General features: G+C 54.9%; 1 protein-coding gene across 2 annotated transcripts in view; it reads right to left on the reverse strand.

The window, feature by feature from the left end:
• Positions 1 to 306: 306 nt before the first annotated feature.
• PPARGC1B (PPARG coactivator 1 beta) overlaps positions 307 to 16,767 on the reverse strand; it is a 99,387-nt gene continuing 82,926 nt past the window's right edge. Inside the window, exons 4-12 of one of the 2 annotated variants that reach the window (XM_069483935.1) lie at positions 15,072 to 15,188; positions 12,613 to 13,717; positions 11,693 to 11,729; positions 11,023 to 11,087; positions 9,167 to 9,962; positions 5,853 to 5,928; positions 3,602 to 3,723; positions 1,492 to 1,646; positions 307 to 576 (exon numbers count right to left, since the gene is read on the reverse strand). In XM_069483935.1, the coding sequence (XP_069340036.1) occupies positions 476 to 576; positions 1,492 to 1,646; positions 3,602 to 3,723; positions 5,853 to 5,928; positions 9,167 to 9,962; positions 11,023 to 11,087; positions 11,693 to 11,729; positions 12,613 to 13,717; positions 15,072 to 15,188 (2,574 nt within the window). In that variant the 3' untranslated portion in view covers positions 307 to 475. The remainder of the gene's footprint in view (positions 577 to 1,491; positions 1,647 to 3,601; positions 3,724 to 5,852; positions 5,929 to 9,166; positions 9,963 to 11,022; positions 11,088 to 11,692; positions 11,730 to 12,612; positions 13,718 to 15,071; positions 15,189 to 16,767) is intronic. The other variant, XM_069483936.1, reaches the window with a different exon arrangement.

Below are 16,767 nucleotides of genomic sequence, written 5' to 3' on the forward strand. Positions count from 1 at the left end.
ATTATTTTAAGGATATACTTTTTTTTTTCTTCAATTAAAAATGAGTTTATAATCCTGATTCTATTCACAAGTAACGAGTTCATCATCACACACTACAGACAAGAAATGGTAGGGGGAACACAGCTGCGAGTCTACGAGAGGAAGGCCGTCGGGACGGCGGGGACAATGGGTGACCGACCAGCACTTCAAGGCGCACCCGGGACAACCCGTTGGAAGCGCGGACACTAATGTGGCAGTGGAACGTCAACACCATGGAAACTCACAGACAGAAGCAGCTTTGTTCAATGTAAACATTGATCTTTTTTTTTTTTTTTTTCAAAAGGACAGTAGTTTCAAGTCTCTCTCTCACGTGTGTTCTGTCTCACGCGCGCTCGCTCTCTCTCCTTCTCAGATACTTGACTTCCTTGAAAACGTAAACATATTGGAAGGGCCTTGTCTGAGGTATTGAGGTATTCCTCGAGGGTTAAGGCTGTTGTCAATGCAGGCTCTGCTGGGCCTCTTTCAGCAAGCTGTCGAAATCCATGGCTTCGTACTTGCTCTTTGCTGACGCAGGAAGGGCCTCGTCTGAATTGGAATCTGCGCGTGGGGGCGGAGAAGTCAGTGAGGGCGGAAGGCAGCCAGAAACGTAGAAAGGCCAATCGCAAGATCTGCCACTAAGGGTCACCCCGTGGAGTGTTGTGGCCCAAGGTCTTGGGGGGCAGGCATGAGCACTGACTGACCTGTAACCACAGACTGCCATCCCGTTGTGACATCTTGGCCACGTTGACAGCATCTCGGGGCTTTGGCTGCCCTGTCTTGTAGAGCCGGGGGGCTGAACCAGAGCACTCCAGAGCGCCTGTCCAGCCCCGACACTCTGTGATTCTACTTCCCCTAACAGCTTCTCGCTCCTTAGTAACCTGGTGCAGGGTCCTGTAACTAGATAGGTAGCCAGGTGGGGCACCGCCTGGCCTGGAACCCACCTAGGTCCCTGACATAGCCCTGTCCTGTGAAGGCTGCACTGGACTCTCCCCTATAAATAACGCTTTCCTACATCTTTGCCCTTCATCACTGTCTTGTCCTCAGATGGCAAGGTCATGATGCCGGCATGGTTTCACTGTAGTCCATTAATGGACAAAGCGGCTGCCTTGTCAGGGGTCACCATGGAATGCGCCAAGGAGGCAGGGCAGCAGCTGGCCCTGTGAGACCAAAGAGACAGTGGCCATAGTTCTACCGGCTGGCTGTGCACACAAGGTCAAACCTTCCTAGAGGCCACGGGAGGCTCGACTCTCTTTGGTTCCAGTCATAAGACAAGACAAGATGGACCAGAGACCAGAAGAAAAACAAGATGGTAGCCTCCAGGTAAAGGGCTGCTGAGTCACACCAATCAGCACACTGGGGGCTTGGGTACGGGAACTGTGTCCGGAGGGGCTTTAGGGCAGGGTTTCATTCAAGGAGTCGCTGTCCCTCGTGCTTTGGGTCTCACTAGATGGTCGCTGGGCCTTGGGGACTTACCGTAGTCAGTGAATCTGGGCCAGCAGAAGTGCCGGAGCCCTCCGGAGCTCAGCTGGAAGGCGGGCTCGTTGCGCTTCCTCAGGGCAGCGCCCTTCCTCAGAGAGAGGGCTGCGTGCTCGGAACACCGGTAGGTGATGAAGCCGTACTTCTCACCTCTGGGGGGCAGGACAAGGGGGGCATGTTACCGGACCGGCTTGGTGGACGCTGTCAGGCCACCCGTTACTAGATGAGGCGCAGAACGCCATAAGGATTCGGTACCCACGTCACGTGGCCGCCTAAATAGAGATGATGCTGATGGCTAAGCTGAGCTCCGCAATATAATCGTAATAAGGGCAGCTGACTTGTTGAATTTGTGCCAGCTGCTGGCCACCACAGCTGGTCTCACATGCTCCTTGGATGACCCTGTGAGGCGGGTACTGCTGTTATGCCACGGATGAGGAAGCAGGCTCCGTGGAGTCTGGTAATTTACCCAAACGCAGTGGTAGAGCAGGGATGCGAACCCAGGCCTTCCTGACATTAAAGTCAGTGCCCTTAAAAACCTCTACTTCCCTCATTATTCCCATTTCCCTGGACTTGCCATTCCTACCCTCGCAACTATACCACTCTCTGCGTCCTTCAAAGCTGGGCTCAGCCGTCACTTCCTTGGCTGCTAACTTGGCTGGCACCTCCCCTAACACGGCTGGTATCATCCTTCAGGGTAGATATCTATCATGTCTGCCTGCTCAGCATCTACTCCCTTTCCTCTGACAGCAGCACTGTGTGGTCAACCAGCCTCGGGATGCCAGGGTAAGTCACATGACGATAGCCGTCCCAGACACAGTAGTTTGTTCAAGGATGAGCCTGCCACCCAAAGCTGAACCCTAAAGAATCCATCCCAGGTCTTTGCTGGAGCCATGCCGGTGACTCCTGCTTCCCCCGGGGTTGGTCTCTAAGCTGGTGGGCGGTAAGCTTGGAGCTAGAGGCAGCCACTTTGCAACCAGGAGGAAAGTCTGCGTATGAAGGGCCCAAAGTCAGTTCTACCTCAACTTTTCACTCTTATGAACAAGAAATTAGGTTGCAATGAGCTACTATATTCCAGCCTCAGTGACAGAGAGACCTTGACTCAAAAGAAAAAAAAAAAAAAGAATGAAAGAAAGATTCTGTGGTTATGTACCCGTAAGTGGAAATGCTGGATCATATTGTAGTTCTATGTTTGATTCTTTGAGGAACTATGATATTGTTTTCCATATCATCTGCATCATTTTACATTCTCATCAACACACTATATATAAAGGTTCCAATTTCTGCACGTCCTCGCAAGCATTTATTTTCTGTTTTTTTGACAGTCACCTTTCTAATAGGTAAGAAATATGTAATAACTCTTACATAGAAACTATTTTCTTGCTGAAGCTTTTTATTATTATTATGAAATTAGAATTAAAAAACCCTAGTAACTTAGTTTGCAGATATAATGGGAGTTAATTTAGAAATATTTCAGAACTGACAAAGTTTTGACACCTACATTGTGCATTCATAGGCAATCTGTTCTTTTTGCGGATCCCCTGACAGAGGAAACGCTGCTTTTCCCCGTGAGTGAGGAGAAACGGGGGCTGTCAGCAAGACAGAAGGCTGGGGGCTTGCTGCTGCCGAGGGAGGGGGGGATGTGGGTGGCACGGAGCTTGTAGAACAATCGGGCCCCAACGCAAGCGTGTCTTCTAGCTGCCAGCAGCTGTCTGCTGGCCTGCACTGTCTCCAGGGCAAAGGCCCCGAAACAGACATGCCGGTTCTAGTTCCTGCTCTGCCACAAACTAGCTGCTCAGTTAACTTGTCTGGGCTCCTCGAGAAAGGAGAGCCATGGAAAGAGTAAGAGTGCCCACTGCACAGGCGTGCTGGGAAGTCCAGATGCGAGACTGCGTGGAGACTGCCTGGCGCTTGGGAAACCGTCAGCACGTGCTGCCGTCACTGGCTGCACCATCGTCATCGGTCCTTCCTCTGGGCCGAGTTTTCCAGGTCCAGGCTGTGGATCTCATCAAATTCATTTCGCAAATCTTCCTGGGCATCTTTTGTGTGCCCAGCCCTGGACTGGGACCCTCCCCCCTTCCCACACGTGCCACGGCTCGACTTGACTCACCTCTTACTTCTCGTCAGCACCTGGCACTCTACGATCTCGCCGAACACTTCGAAGCGCCTCTTCAGCTCTCGGGAGCTCATGTCGCTGGAGAGATTTTGAACGTACACCACGCGGCCTTCGCCCTGCCGGAGAAGAACACAGAGAAAGAGAACCAGTCATCGCGCCTGGCTTCCTGGGCCCCCGGTGGTGGGCGCCTGTGGAGTTTTCCCCCAGTTTGTGACGCCTGAGCAAGCAACACCAGCTGGACTCAAAGAGAGGACAGTGACAATCTCTACGCCAGAGGACCTGCCCTTGTTGGAGGACGGGGCCTGCAAGTGTTGGATGGGCAAGTGGCTCCAAAGGAAGCAGCTGCTTACATGGAGGGAATGAGCAGAGCTGGGCTGAGAGGGACAGGGACTTATCGCCATTAACATAACTGCACACTCAGTAGCTTCCGGACTGTGGTGAGTCTGAGGAGGGCAGGTGCTGAGCACGGTAACGGGGCATGGGCAGTCAAGTCGTCAGTGGGAGTCAGAGTGGGTTGCAAGGAGAGGTAACGAGACAGGGGCATCAGGGCTGCTGGAGCCACCAATACCTTTGGTTTTCCCTGGGCAAAGTGGCTGAGCTGAAAGCCACAGTGTAGACGCTGTGACCAAGAAGTCGCCTCTGGGAGAGCCTGATGCTAAGCCAGCAGACACCCCCAACAGGCCGGCAGAGGGAGGGGATGCGGGAAAGCCCAGGCTAGAATGTTCCCTCCTCTCCTCTCAGATCTGTGATTTGATCGAGTTGAAGCCACTGCTACTGGAAGAGTCACTGTGACCCGCTAGAGAAGTCCAGCCTTGTTCCTGGAGACCTGTGCTCCCCTGGGCACAACTGACAGTTTCTGGTTCGGACAGGCTTTTTCTGGGAACGGTAACAGCCCGTGATTCTCCAGCCATCCCACCCACAAACTATAGGTGGCAAGGAAGAAACCCCAGGCCCGGGGTCCGCAAGCAAGGTCACGGGAATCGTTCATCCCACGCCGTAACATGTCTAGGTTCAGCTCAGTAGAGAAATCCCCTCCTCCCGGCCTCCTTGCAGCTTCTTGAATTCACATAGCTGTTCCCTGCCACCGCCCTAAACACTCGTGCCCCCGAGTCTTTGCTGGGTTGCTCCTTTTCATCCCTTAGGGCCCAGCTCCTTGGAGATGCCCTTCCCTGACCACCTACATAAGCACATCCTCCCCAGCCATCCTAACACGGCTGTTTATTTCAGATATTTCAGTCATGACATTATTAATTTCACGGTGCTCATCCTGCTCTGTAATTACACTGTTTACTCCTTTGTTTACGAGTCTTCTCTCCCTTCTGCCCAACCACAAGAGTGGGGACCTCGTCTGTCTTGTTCACTGCTGTCACCTAAAGCCTAGGACAGAGCTTGGCTTGTAACTACTGAACGATCACTCAGGGACTCCAAGAAGATGCTCCATGTGCAGCCTGTATTAAGTACCTGCTTACAGACAGCTGCGCACCTCTGGGGTATGTACACGTCCTGTGTACCCCACTCCTCCAAGCACCATGTCATGGGGGACAACCCAGTGGGAGTCTGTTTGTCTGAGTTCCTCTCCCTCCTCTCCGGTAACATGGCATAGCCGGCCGGCTCCAGCTCCCCAGGGCAGGCTCCTGATGTATTTTCTCTATGGGGAGCTTTGCAGTGGGTTCGCCAGGCAAACCCACAAGGCCAGGCAGGGCCTGTGGACTAACTCTTGCAGAGGATCAGGGAGGTAGAGGGGGAGGAAGGGACAGGCTCTCTTGGTCCCTTAGCCCTGATCGGGTTGGGGGAAGCCACAGCAATCACAGGCCCAACTCTCTTATGTACAGATGAGCAAAGCAAGGCTCAGGGAAGCCGGGGGACCCGCCCAAGGTCACACAGAAGGTGGTGGCAGGGCTGGCTTACGACCTGGTCAGCCTGGCTCTGCTCCCCCCACCACAACCCGCCCTCTTGGCCCTCTCAAGGCCCCAGGTGCTGAGCCTCAAATCACCCCCCAGCTGCAGGCCTCACGGCCAGTCTCTTGGCTGGACTTCACATGGTGCCACCTTTGATGCCCTTTGGGGACCCTCGTGCTTTTCAAATGAGAGAAATAAAATTGTCTTCTGTAGGCCACAGTCTCTTCCTCCCCAGCCAGGGGCTGAAGGCTGAGGAGCTCACCAGCCAGCCTCAAAGGGCTTTGGGTCCATGAAGCCCCCACCCTTCCTCCTTGTCCCCGCTCGCTCTGGGGCCCCAGGTCACTTACAATGGCCTTTTCCCGCCGCTTCCTGGCATGCCGGACGCTTGGCGTTCTGTCTGAACACGGCCCTCTGCTCTCACATCTGTCGGTGAACAAGCAAAGCAGAGGCACTCACTCTCGGGAGGGACCACGGGGCAGGGGGACGTGCTCCAGGAGGCAAGGATGCTGCTTTGGGGCTCATTCCAGAGGGCACATGTGTCCAAACACACTCCTGCAGAAACCCAGCTTCCCTTCAGCAAGGATGGCCCGGGGCTGAGTGTGGGTCTGAACATTTGGACACGGTGCCTTCTGCCAGCTTCCAGGGCCACCTCACTGGGAGCCACTGCATTGCTAATTATAACCCACCCTTCTGAGCCTTGTCTGCGCCCTCAGGGGTAGGAAAGCCCTTTTGCTTCATTACCTTATTTGACCTGATGAAAAAAACCCTAACAGGCCTTACGCTTCCCAATTTTCCAGATAAAAAGTCTGAAGCTCGGGTTTGAGATGGGATTTGCCTAAAGTTAGAAGGTAGAGAAGTCAGAGCTAGAAGCAAGTCTTCTGATTCTAGAACTACTGCTCTCTCTATAGGTTTGTGCCTCGGCCAAGCAACAGCCCCCTGCCCACAACAGCCCCCCACTTCCGGTCCGGCTATCAGGCTAATGAGTCCGCAGAGCCTACGCGGGCTCCTGGGTGCCACACGCCTGCAGCCTTCCTCGCCCGTCTGCACGCTGCCCTTGCTCCTCCAGTCTGAGTCCTCGAGAAACAAGGCCCAGAGGACAAGAACTCGGGCCCATGAGTCAGACAGCCTGTGTGTGGACCCCGCTCTACCGCCTCCCTGCTGGGTGACCTTGGGCCAGGTACAGAAGCCCTCTCAGCTTCAGTTCTTCTTCTACAAAACAGGAATAACCAATTGTGTCCACCTCCTTGGCCATTTGTGAGGATTAAATTAAAAAAATGCATGCAAACCCTTAGCCCAGGAACTGCTCAATAAACGTTTCCTCTATTTTTCCATTTAACCTCGCTGAGCCTCAGCTTCCGCATCTATAAAATGGGGATAAGAAGCAGACGCACCTTCCAAGTCCATCTGTGAAGCTCAAACACGGTAACAGAAGGGGGTGTGACTTGCAAACTTTAAAGTGCTATATAATTATGGTATTCTCATCCCTCTGCAACTGCGCTGGTAGACCGTCCCCACCTGAAGAGCTGAGTGTGACTGGAAGGCACTATGGAGTTTAGGGTTTGTGTTGTTAAACTGGCTCAAAGTGCTTCCTGTGGATGGATGTTTGGTGGTGGAAGCGCTGGTCAGGAGAAGGCTGGTTACTAGTTGACCAGGCTTACCAGGTACCAAACTCGGCAAGAACCCAGTTAACCAATTAACTTTCTTCAGTGAGCAGAAAAAGCCAGCCTTGAACCTGGCCCAAAGGTGAGAAGAGGAAAAGGAGAATCCATGTGGGTTTCTAGAGAGGTTGTTAACTGTCCCCTGACAAGTGCAGGAATACAAGCCCTGCCCGAACACCCCTGAGCTGGGCAGGAGAGGAAGGAGCCCAGGGAAGCTCTGGCTTTGGCCCTGAGGATGTGTTTCAATACGAGGAGAGCCCTGGAAACTGCCAGTGTGGATACTGAGCGGTTTAGCTCACAGCAAAGCAAGGCTAAAGCCAAACCCTTGACCTTGGAGGGCAGTAAGGCCAGGGCTCCTCCTGGGGAAAGAAGGGAGCCAGAAAGAGGCTCAGAGAGGCCTGACAGACGCCACCTTTGACTGATGGCTCCTGGCTTATTATACAGAACGGTTTGTGGGAGAAATTGCTGGGGAACTCATTGAGGAATAGAAAATTTAGGGCTTCTTAATATTAGTTTGTGGGGAGCCCACGAACTCCCTAAAATTGAATGCTCAGTTTGATGTTTTTTTTTTTATTTACTTATTTATTTTTTTTTTTTGAGACAGAGTCTTACTTTGTTGCCCAGGCTAGAGTGAGTGCCGTGGCGTCAGCCTAGCTCACAGCAACCTCAAACTCCTGGGCTCAAGCGATCCTCCTGCCTCAGCCTCCCAAGTAGCTGGGACTACAGGCATGCGCCACTATGCCCGGCTAATTTTTCTATATATATATTTTTAGTTGTCCATATAATTTTTTTCTATTTTTAGTAGAGACGGGGTCTCGCTTTTGCTCAGGCTGGTCTCGAACTCCTGACCTTGAGCGATCCACCCACCTCGGCCTCCCAGAGTGCTAGGATTACAGGCGTGAGCCACCGCGCCCGGCCTCAGTTTGATGTTTATGCACATTTTATTGGGGAGAGGGGCCTTTGTTTTAATCAGATTTGCAAACAGCTAAGAGCCATTGGTGTAGACATATAAATATAAAGCTAAAGTGCTCTAAGAAAAGGTAACTTCATATGACCTGAATCCTGGTCTCAGAGTACGGTACTCTGGCAACACCATCGTCACCTGGCATTGTTAGGAATGCCAATTCTCCACCTGCACCCCCACCCCACACATCAGATGCTCAGGGTGGGCCCTGCAAATCCAGCCTAAGCCCTGCAGGTGATTCTGGGCTCAGCTCCGTACCCAAGAGCAGCACCTAGTGGCCACTCAGGCTCTCCTCAGGCACAGGGCTGGAAACCAGCCTCCCCAGGAAAGACCAGGACCTGCTGTCCCGCTGTGATCAGAGACAGGCACCATCTCCCCACACCCCCTACACCCAAGCTGCCAAACCTCTATTCTTTCCGCCCAGCTCCCTGGCTGACTTTTGGACGGGCGCCTTCTCCAGTCTGGCTCAGGGAGCACAGAGGGTTTGGGTGAGCAGGCCCCTGGCGCGCCGTCCCACACTCAGGTAAAGCTCTCACGGGTGGCTGACTGCCGAAGCCACAGCGCAATTCAGCAGGACCCAGAGATGGGAATAATCACTGCTTTGAATCCAGGGACTTTTCCAGAACACAGATTAGCGTTAGGCTAATCTTTCTCTTACACGTAAATATCACATAGGTTTTCAACTGGGCACGTATATGTTTGCACAAAAACCTATCCATTTTAAATAAAAAAAGATGAATAAGGCACAAGTTCATTTAGGCATAGTGCCACAATCAGCCAGGAATTGGGTTTTCTTTTTCTCTCAGGCCAGGAAATTTGGGACACTCACGATTTCACAGACCAGGCTTTGCTCCGGGACTCACCTACAGCTCCCCGGAGGAGGAGGAGACCACCTTCAGGGCCTCTGACCAGGACACAGGCCGCAGAGGGAGATGTAGCCTCAGTTTCCAAGCAAGTCTCCTGGGGCTCCTCTCCCCGCTCACACCCTGGAACCTGGGGTCCTCAGCTGCCCACTGCCCCTGAGGCCACCCGTCCATACCTGAAGTTCCTTCGGGTGGCTGGTGACCAGGAGCGGCAGGATGAGGAGCCAGAGCTCGAGCGGCTGCGGGAACAGAGTGGCCGACTGGCCTTGCTTGGTGGGCTCTGGTAGGGGCAGTGGTCAGAGCGAGGGGGGCTGACCCCTGAGTCCTCTTCTTCATTGTCCTCCTCCTCCTCTTCCTCCTCCAGGAGGAAGCTGCTTTCGCCACTGCTGCTGCTGCTGTCCTCAAAGACGGTGTCATATTCAGGGCTCTTACACGAGGCCAGGTCTTCATCGTCCAGGGCGGTCTCCAGCAGACCAAAGTGCTTCGTGAGGCTGGCGCGGATCTCGTGGTCTCTCAGCAGCATACTGTCCTTGGGTGGGATGCCAGCATCACAGCTTCTGTCTTCCTCCCTGCCGGGGGCCTGTGCCTCAGCCCGAGGGGCACCCAGCTGGCACCAGTCCTCAAGGTGGACCCCAGATGGCTCCCAGGACCTCAGCACCTTCCTCTGCAGGGCGCCCTCTGGCCTGAGCACCTGGCAGTAGTCATGGTCTCCGAAGGAACAGGAGAAGGGGCGCTTCTGGCCAGCCCGGGAGGCCGGCTGGGCTGTGGCATGCCGCAGGTGGGACAGGAGCTCACTCCGCTCTGGGTGCTTCTTTGGCAGCTTGTGGGCAGGCCCCAAGGTGGCCCCGAGCTGGAGGCCCTCAGGAGAGGGGAGGCTGGGAGCTGTGTCTTTGCCCAAGCTGTGCTTGACGTCTGGCTTGAAGGGGTCCTCCTCTGTGGGCTTGTACGGGGGTGTGGTGGGTGGGGTGAGTCCTGCCCAAGCAAGAAGAGAAATGTGAGGTCAAGACAGGTCGCTTCTCCAAGGGACACTAAACCCTACTCTGGGATTGCAGGCATCACTAACTGATCCCTGCCCTGCTGGCTGAGCCTGGAGGTGGCCTGGGAATCCTTCAGTCCTCTCGAGTTGGTATGTGATGAAATCCATTTGCCATCTCTTCTGCGACCTGGTAATGGCAGCTGGAGCCTCCAAGTTATCTGAGATATCTCTTCCCGCTTCACATCTGGTCATCCAACTACACCTCCTAAATGCCTCTGGGTCTCCCTGCATGGAGCCGGGGCAGATGCCAAAGACTAAACTGCCCACTGGATCTGACAGTGCCCTCTGGTGCTCCTGCAGCTGACTCTGGTCTCCATTCTCCCCAACTTGCCAAAATGCCCTTCTCTTCCTCGCTGGGGCTCCTGAAGCCTATGGGAGAAAGAGCAAACACCTCTGCCCTTTTGGCCCATTTGTCTCTGCTCCTTCCTGCCACCTCCCTTCTGCCACACAGCAAGCCCAGGTGATTAGTGTCTCTGATGCACCCTGGGCTTTCACTCCCCAGGGGCTTTGCTTGCCTGACCCTGGTGCCGGGCACACCTTTCCCTTCTTGGTCTTTCCAACGTCTAATCATCAAACCCAGCTCACATGTCCCCTGCTCTGGGCGCCCTGCAGTCTTCCCAGGCCACGTTCCTACCCAGCCCTGCTCCTCTTCTGTGACCCAGAGCTCCTGCACATACTTTGAAATGAGTCACATCAAACAGTGCTCGCCATGGTGCAAGTCTCTGTCTCTCCCAAGAGACTGTGGGCCCCTCTGGGGAAGATTCGTGTCTCTTTGCGTCCTGATCCCGATATCACCTTATGTGCCGATTACTGGCAGCTGAACGGCTGACCCCTCCTTGGGTATCTCAACACCCAGCACAGCCTGTGGGGCGGTGGCAGGGAGGGCTCTCTGGGTACCCCCTCACTGCCCGAGGGGCTCTTCAGTGTGGGGGATTCATTGCCAGGGGGCTCTCCAGCTCCCTCAAAGGTACCCCAGCAGCGACCCCCCCGGCTCACCTGCTGTGCCACAGAGCTCCACTGTCAAGGTCTGCTCAAAGCTCTTCTTGCCAAAAGGAGGGTCGCTGACGGGGGCAGGGGAGACAGAAAGGAAAGAGGCAGGTCAGCAGCAGCCTCCACTTCCCCTGCAGGGCGGGTAGGGACACAGGGATGGACCCGCTTCTGCTGCCCATGGAAACGGAGCCTGGGAGGTCTGCTGGGGGGCCCCTCCCCCCACCGGCTGTGAGAGGAATTCAAGCTGCACAATTCTTTTAGGAGATGCAGGCGAGGTTTGCTGGAGTGTGGAGAGAGGACAAGTGTTGTCAGCCTCCTTGTTTTACAGGTGGAGCCACTGAGGCCCAGAGGGAAGAAGGGACTTGCCGGAAGTCACACAGCACTGCCAGCTTTTCCCCAGGGCCAAAACAACTCTTTTCAGGGTCCCAAAGAGGACAACTTATGAACTGGCCTGAGGCCTGATGCCCCGTCTTTCTGCTGGGCCTGCAGAAATCAGCTTCTAAGAACCAACCCCCTCCAAAGGAGCACAGCTCCTGGGGGCCCCAATGACAATGAGGGCAGGGGCCTGGGGACGGGGCCAGGTTCAGCAACTGATGAACCCCTCCCACCCCCGAAACACACACCCAACAAGACAAACTCTCATGGAATACTACGCCAATAATTCCGAAAAATCTACCTTTGTGACAAGGCCAGCATGAGGCACCTGGGAGAGTCTGAAAAGAAGACCAAAAAACAGAAAAATCAGAATCCCCCACATGGCATCACTAGCAGATGTTTCCCCTCTGGAGGAGACCCCCGACTTCCACTTGTGCCAAGCCAGCTGCCCTTTGGGCAGGTGACCCAAATGCCTCTGCATTTTTAGGGACGGGCAGGAACAACTCAAACCCACCTTCCCCCCCAGGCTCTCAGCCCAGTTGATTTTGCGGGAAGAACAGATGGGCACGAGGCTGACACCTTCTGGCCAAACAGTGTAGCACAGGGAAGAGCTCTGACTCCCAAGTCCCACAGCCTGGGGCTCTGGACAGAGTCCTGCGTAGGACTGATGGCTCAGCAGCGCTGTGCCTGTCTGTGTCACTCGCCGGAGACAAGAACTGTGCCCACCATACAGGCTTCTGTGTGGAGCCACCGAGCATAACCTGTGTCACATCTGAGACCAGTGCCGGGCACAGGAAGTGCACAACAGCTAACTGTTACTGTTATCGTCACCACGATTATTAGCCGACTTTATAGACACATGTCCGTCACACCATCCTCACAGTACCGCTCACAATCTGTAATTACCTTCCTTTTGTGTTTACTTTTTGACCGTCCCCCCTCTGAAACATAAGCCCCATGAAGGCATCGTGCTCCTCGTTTGTTAAGTGGCATCCCGCCCTGCACGACGAAAAACTCAGAGACCTGTGGCTGTTTTCCTGGAGATCTGCTCTAATCAGCCCAAAGAGAAGTCGAACCCCAGAGCAGAAGGGACTTGCCCGACCTCGCAAACATGTGGCGGGGGCCAGGGGGGCTTCCACGCAGGGCCCCTGCTGCCGGTGCAGAGGTATGCCACCCCTGTCCCTGCCCCTCCCCTCCTTGCAGACCACCGACTCTGACTACCTCTGGGAGGGAGCCTCGGGCAGCTGGGGTCCTCATCCGTGTCCCCACACCCACTCTCACAGGGGCTCTCCAGGGCGGGAATCTGGGGTCCCAGTAGAAGCTGCTGGTCTTGGCCGGTGTCCTTGTCCGTGGGGCTGCCCAGCTCCCCCTCAATGTTGTAGGCCTTGGGAGCCAGGCACAGCGAGGGCAGAGCACCCTGGGGCTCCGACGGGACTAGCGACTCGTCAGCAAATGTCAGCCAGGGCCCCAGCTCCGGGTTCAGTCTCCGTGACCGCCGCACGGGGCACACAGAGCTCCCCAGCTTCCTCCCCAGCTTGGTCCACAGCAGGCCTCGGCCTGGCCTTTTCCTGCCCCACTCCTCCTCCTCCTCCTCCTCCTCCTCCTCTTCTTCTTTTTCTTCTTCCTCTTCCTCATCTTCTTCCTCCTCCTGCTGCTGCAGCCTGGCAGGCCGGCGGACATCCCCTTTCACCTCCAGCCGCAGTGGGCGCAGGCTCGGTCTGGGCCCGGTGTTCTTGGGCGAAGCTGCGATCCTTACCTCCTCCACAGGGGGTGGGTGGCCAGGGGAGGCCTGGCCGTCTTTGGGGGGCCGGGGCTTGGACTGTGGTGTGAGGGAGGCGTAGACAGGCGTGGCGAGGCGGTAGGGTTTGCTGACATCGCAGAGGACATCTCGAGCCAGAAGTTCCCTCAGAATGGAGAACTCAGCCCAGGAGGCTTTGGAGGGGTGCTGGGGCCGGGGCCTGACTTGTGTGGAGGGGCTGCCGCAGGGCAGGGGGCCCGGCAGCTTCCTCTGGGGGAGGCAGTAGGTGTGCATGTAGTGGATGAGCTGCACCACGGCCTGCATGTCCTCCTGGGGCACCCGGGCACCAGGCCCTGTCCTGGCTGGCTCTGGGGAGTCCCGGGGAGAGGCTGGAGCTGGCTGGGGGCTCGGGCAGTCCTCACCCGGCTCCTCGTCCTCCTTGGCAGGAGGCCGGGGACTCCAGGGGGGTGGCAGCTGCAGGCCCCTGTCCGGGGAGTGGGCTTTCGAGGTGAGGTGCTTATGCAGCTCTGTACAACTCCGGCTCTGAGGCTGCGTCGTGGGGGCCTTCTTGTCGTGGGTGCTGTCTACCTAGAGAGGGAAGACGCCAGAGTGAGGAGGGACACCCACACCGCTCCTCCCTTCTGCCCCATCCACGGCCCCTGGCCCACCTGCAGTCTCACCCCGACCGTGGGGACAGGCAGGTTTCCTTCACTCCATCCCAGCCTCCAGTACAGAGCCGGGCACCGGGCCGTGCTCAGCAGATGAGGAATGAGGGGATGGCCAGCCTCCTACCAGGTCTCCCAGCCACGCAGACCCTTCCAGGTTCACTGCCAAAGCCCTGCTCTGACCATCCCACTCCCTGCTCCGTACCCTCCAGTAACAGAGCCAGGAAGTGGACTCGTGGCTGCCTAGGGCTGGGTGTGGGAAGGTCACACTGTAAATGGGGGTCTGGGGGGTCTTCTGGGATGATGGGTATGTTCTAAAATGGGATTGAGGCCATGGCTGCATGACTGTAAATTTACTAAAGATTGCAGAATTGTATTTTTAAGATAGGTGGCTTTTATGTGTGCAAAAGCACCTCAGTAAAGTTGTTTAAAAGAAGCAGAAATTCACTAGCTCCCCCGTATCCACGGGATCCCGGGGAGGCTCGCTGGCTGGGCGGCTGAGGCCCCCTGCAACCTGGCACCAGCCGACCCCGCTCCAGCCTCATCCGCCCCACTTGTCCACACGGCGGCTTTCCTCCCAGCGTGACCAGTCTTTCTGGCGGGGCCTTCTAGCGATGGCTGTCGGTGCAGCTCACCATCTAGGGAGCTTCCTAGGCTCCCAGAGGGCAAACAGGAGGCTCAGGAAGGGGCATGGTTGCTGCTCCCTCTACAGAATGGCACACAGGAGGGTGGGCCTTTGTTTCAGGTCAGCCAGGACAAGCAGGGAGGAGTGGAGGCTTTCAGGATCAAGAACCCTTGGAAATCACCTGTTAAACCTCTCCTTGTTAGGCCTGGAAGATGGGGCTCAAGGGGGAAATGGGACTTGCTGGGACCCTGTGTGTCCACGACAGAGCCTTAAACCCTCCAATGGCTCCCAGAAAAGAAATCCAAGCTCTTTAGTTACTGTGGCCTCTACAACCAGCAAGGACCTTGCGTTTGGGTCTGTCATAGCATTAGAATATAAGCCCCCAAGGGCAGGCCACATCTTTCTCGTCCCTGCTCTAACCAGTGTCTGGAACATTTAAGTGTGAGAATTCCAGGGCTCTTTCTAGAACTCCAGACTGGGCTGGGTCGCAAGGAGCAACGCCCAGGACGCCGGCTACAAGGGCTGTGGGAGGAGCAGGAACTGAAATGAGAAGTTGATTGAACTTGACACCCTTCACCAGACCTGAAGGCTGCGTCCCCAAGAGGTCACCTGGGGGGGGGCTGGGCAGATTTGGGGGCATGTGCAGAAATACCTTGACATAAGGCCGCTGACTTTTGGACCTGAGGCCTGCCTGGCGCCAGGAGGTCCCTTCCTTCTGGGTGTCAGAGCTTGATGCTGGGGAGGATGTGGCGAGGAGGAGCTTCTGCAGCTGAGGGAGAAGCAGAGAGGTCAGGAGCTGGGGCGGAGCCACAGACCACACGGTCAGCCCCTCCAGACCAACCATGCTCTGACCCTGGCATCACAGATTCCATGACCTGGGGTGATGTCCCCACGATATTAAGTGCTGATGGGAGACTGTCTAACAATCCCAGACACACACAAGTATCCCAATGATGTGTAAATCCTTTTCTGAGTTAACGACCCTGGAGAATAGCTGTGACTTTGAGAACCCGAAGAAGTCTTGGGTAATGTCTGTCTAACGTCTGTCCATTCTATTGTTAAAATATTGTGCATACTTTATCAGGACATAGCATGTACTTGTGGTACACACACACACACACACACGCACACGCACACACTCTGGAAGGTTAGGTGCAAAATGATTCTCAGCTGTGGAATTCTAGCTGCTTTCTCATTTGTTCTTTTTGCTTACTCATATTACCTTTAAGAAAAAAGACAGGCCGGGCGCGGTGGCTCACGCCTGTAATCCTAGCACTCTGGGAGGCCGAGGTGGGCGGATCGTTTGAGCTCAGGAGTTCGAGACTAGCCTGAGCAAGAGCGAGACCCCATCTCTACTAAAAATAGAAAGAAATTATATGGACAGCTAAAAATATATATAGAAAAAATTAGCCGGGCATGGTGGCACATGTCTGTAGTCCCAGCTACTCGGGAGGCTGAGGCAGGAGGATCGCTTGAGCCCAGGAGTTTGAGGTTGCTGTGAGCTAGGCTGACGCCACGGCACTCACTCTAGCCCGGGCAACAAAAGCGAGACTCTGTCTCAAAAAAAAAAGAAAAAAGACACATCACAAATACTAAAGGGTGGACAATTAAAAGCAAGTCTGCCTCCTGCCCAAAGTCCCTTTCTCCCTCCCAGAGGCAACTACCAGTAGCCACTTTCTTGGGAACCTATCACGAGGTGGGCTTTGTTCATACAAGAATACACAATGCATATATTACCTCCAACCCACCCTGCTGTCTGTGCACAAGTGGAAGAATACTGTAGACTTAGCTTGTCTTTTTCTTCCAACTGATTTTTTTATAAAAATAATTAAAACTCTTCTGCACCCTGAGGCCAGGTGCACAATGTGTCTAAGCCGAGAGAACAAGAAGCTGAATACACCTGGAAGTTCCACCAGGGATCCTACCATAGCCCAAGTGGGGACAAGTTGAGAAACATAATGAGATTTTTAATACAGCACTGAGTGTTTCCTTGGGGTATGTGCCACCCAACTCACCCCAGCAAGGAGCCAGAGAAAAGGCCACCCCACACCCTCCCAAGGAGCTGGCGGATCCCCACCACCCTACCTACATGTTTGTGACTCCCTGGCTTTGGACAGATTCCCTGGACCGGAGGAATTAGATCTCGTTCTAGCCTCACTTAGGCCCAACTCACTGTGAGACCTTGGGCAAGTCATTCCCCTCTCTGGGCCTTGGTTTCTCCACTGGTACAATGGGGGCAGGTAGACTAAATGACTGGATCTGAAGTTTTTTAAGACTCTAGGAAGACGACAAAAGCTGCTGACCTCAGAAAAATGCACAGATATGTAGAAGTCCATGGGTCCTTGTAA

Source organism: Eulemur rufifrons, chromosome 10 (genome assembly GCF_041146395.1).
Source record: "Eulemur rufifrons isolate Redbay chromosome 10, OSU_ERuf_1, whole genome shotgun sequence".
In the NCBI taxonomy this organism is placed as follows: domain Eukaryota; kingdom Metazoa; phylum Chordata; class Mammalia; order Primates; family Lemuridae; genus Eulemur; species Eulemur rufifrons.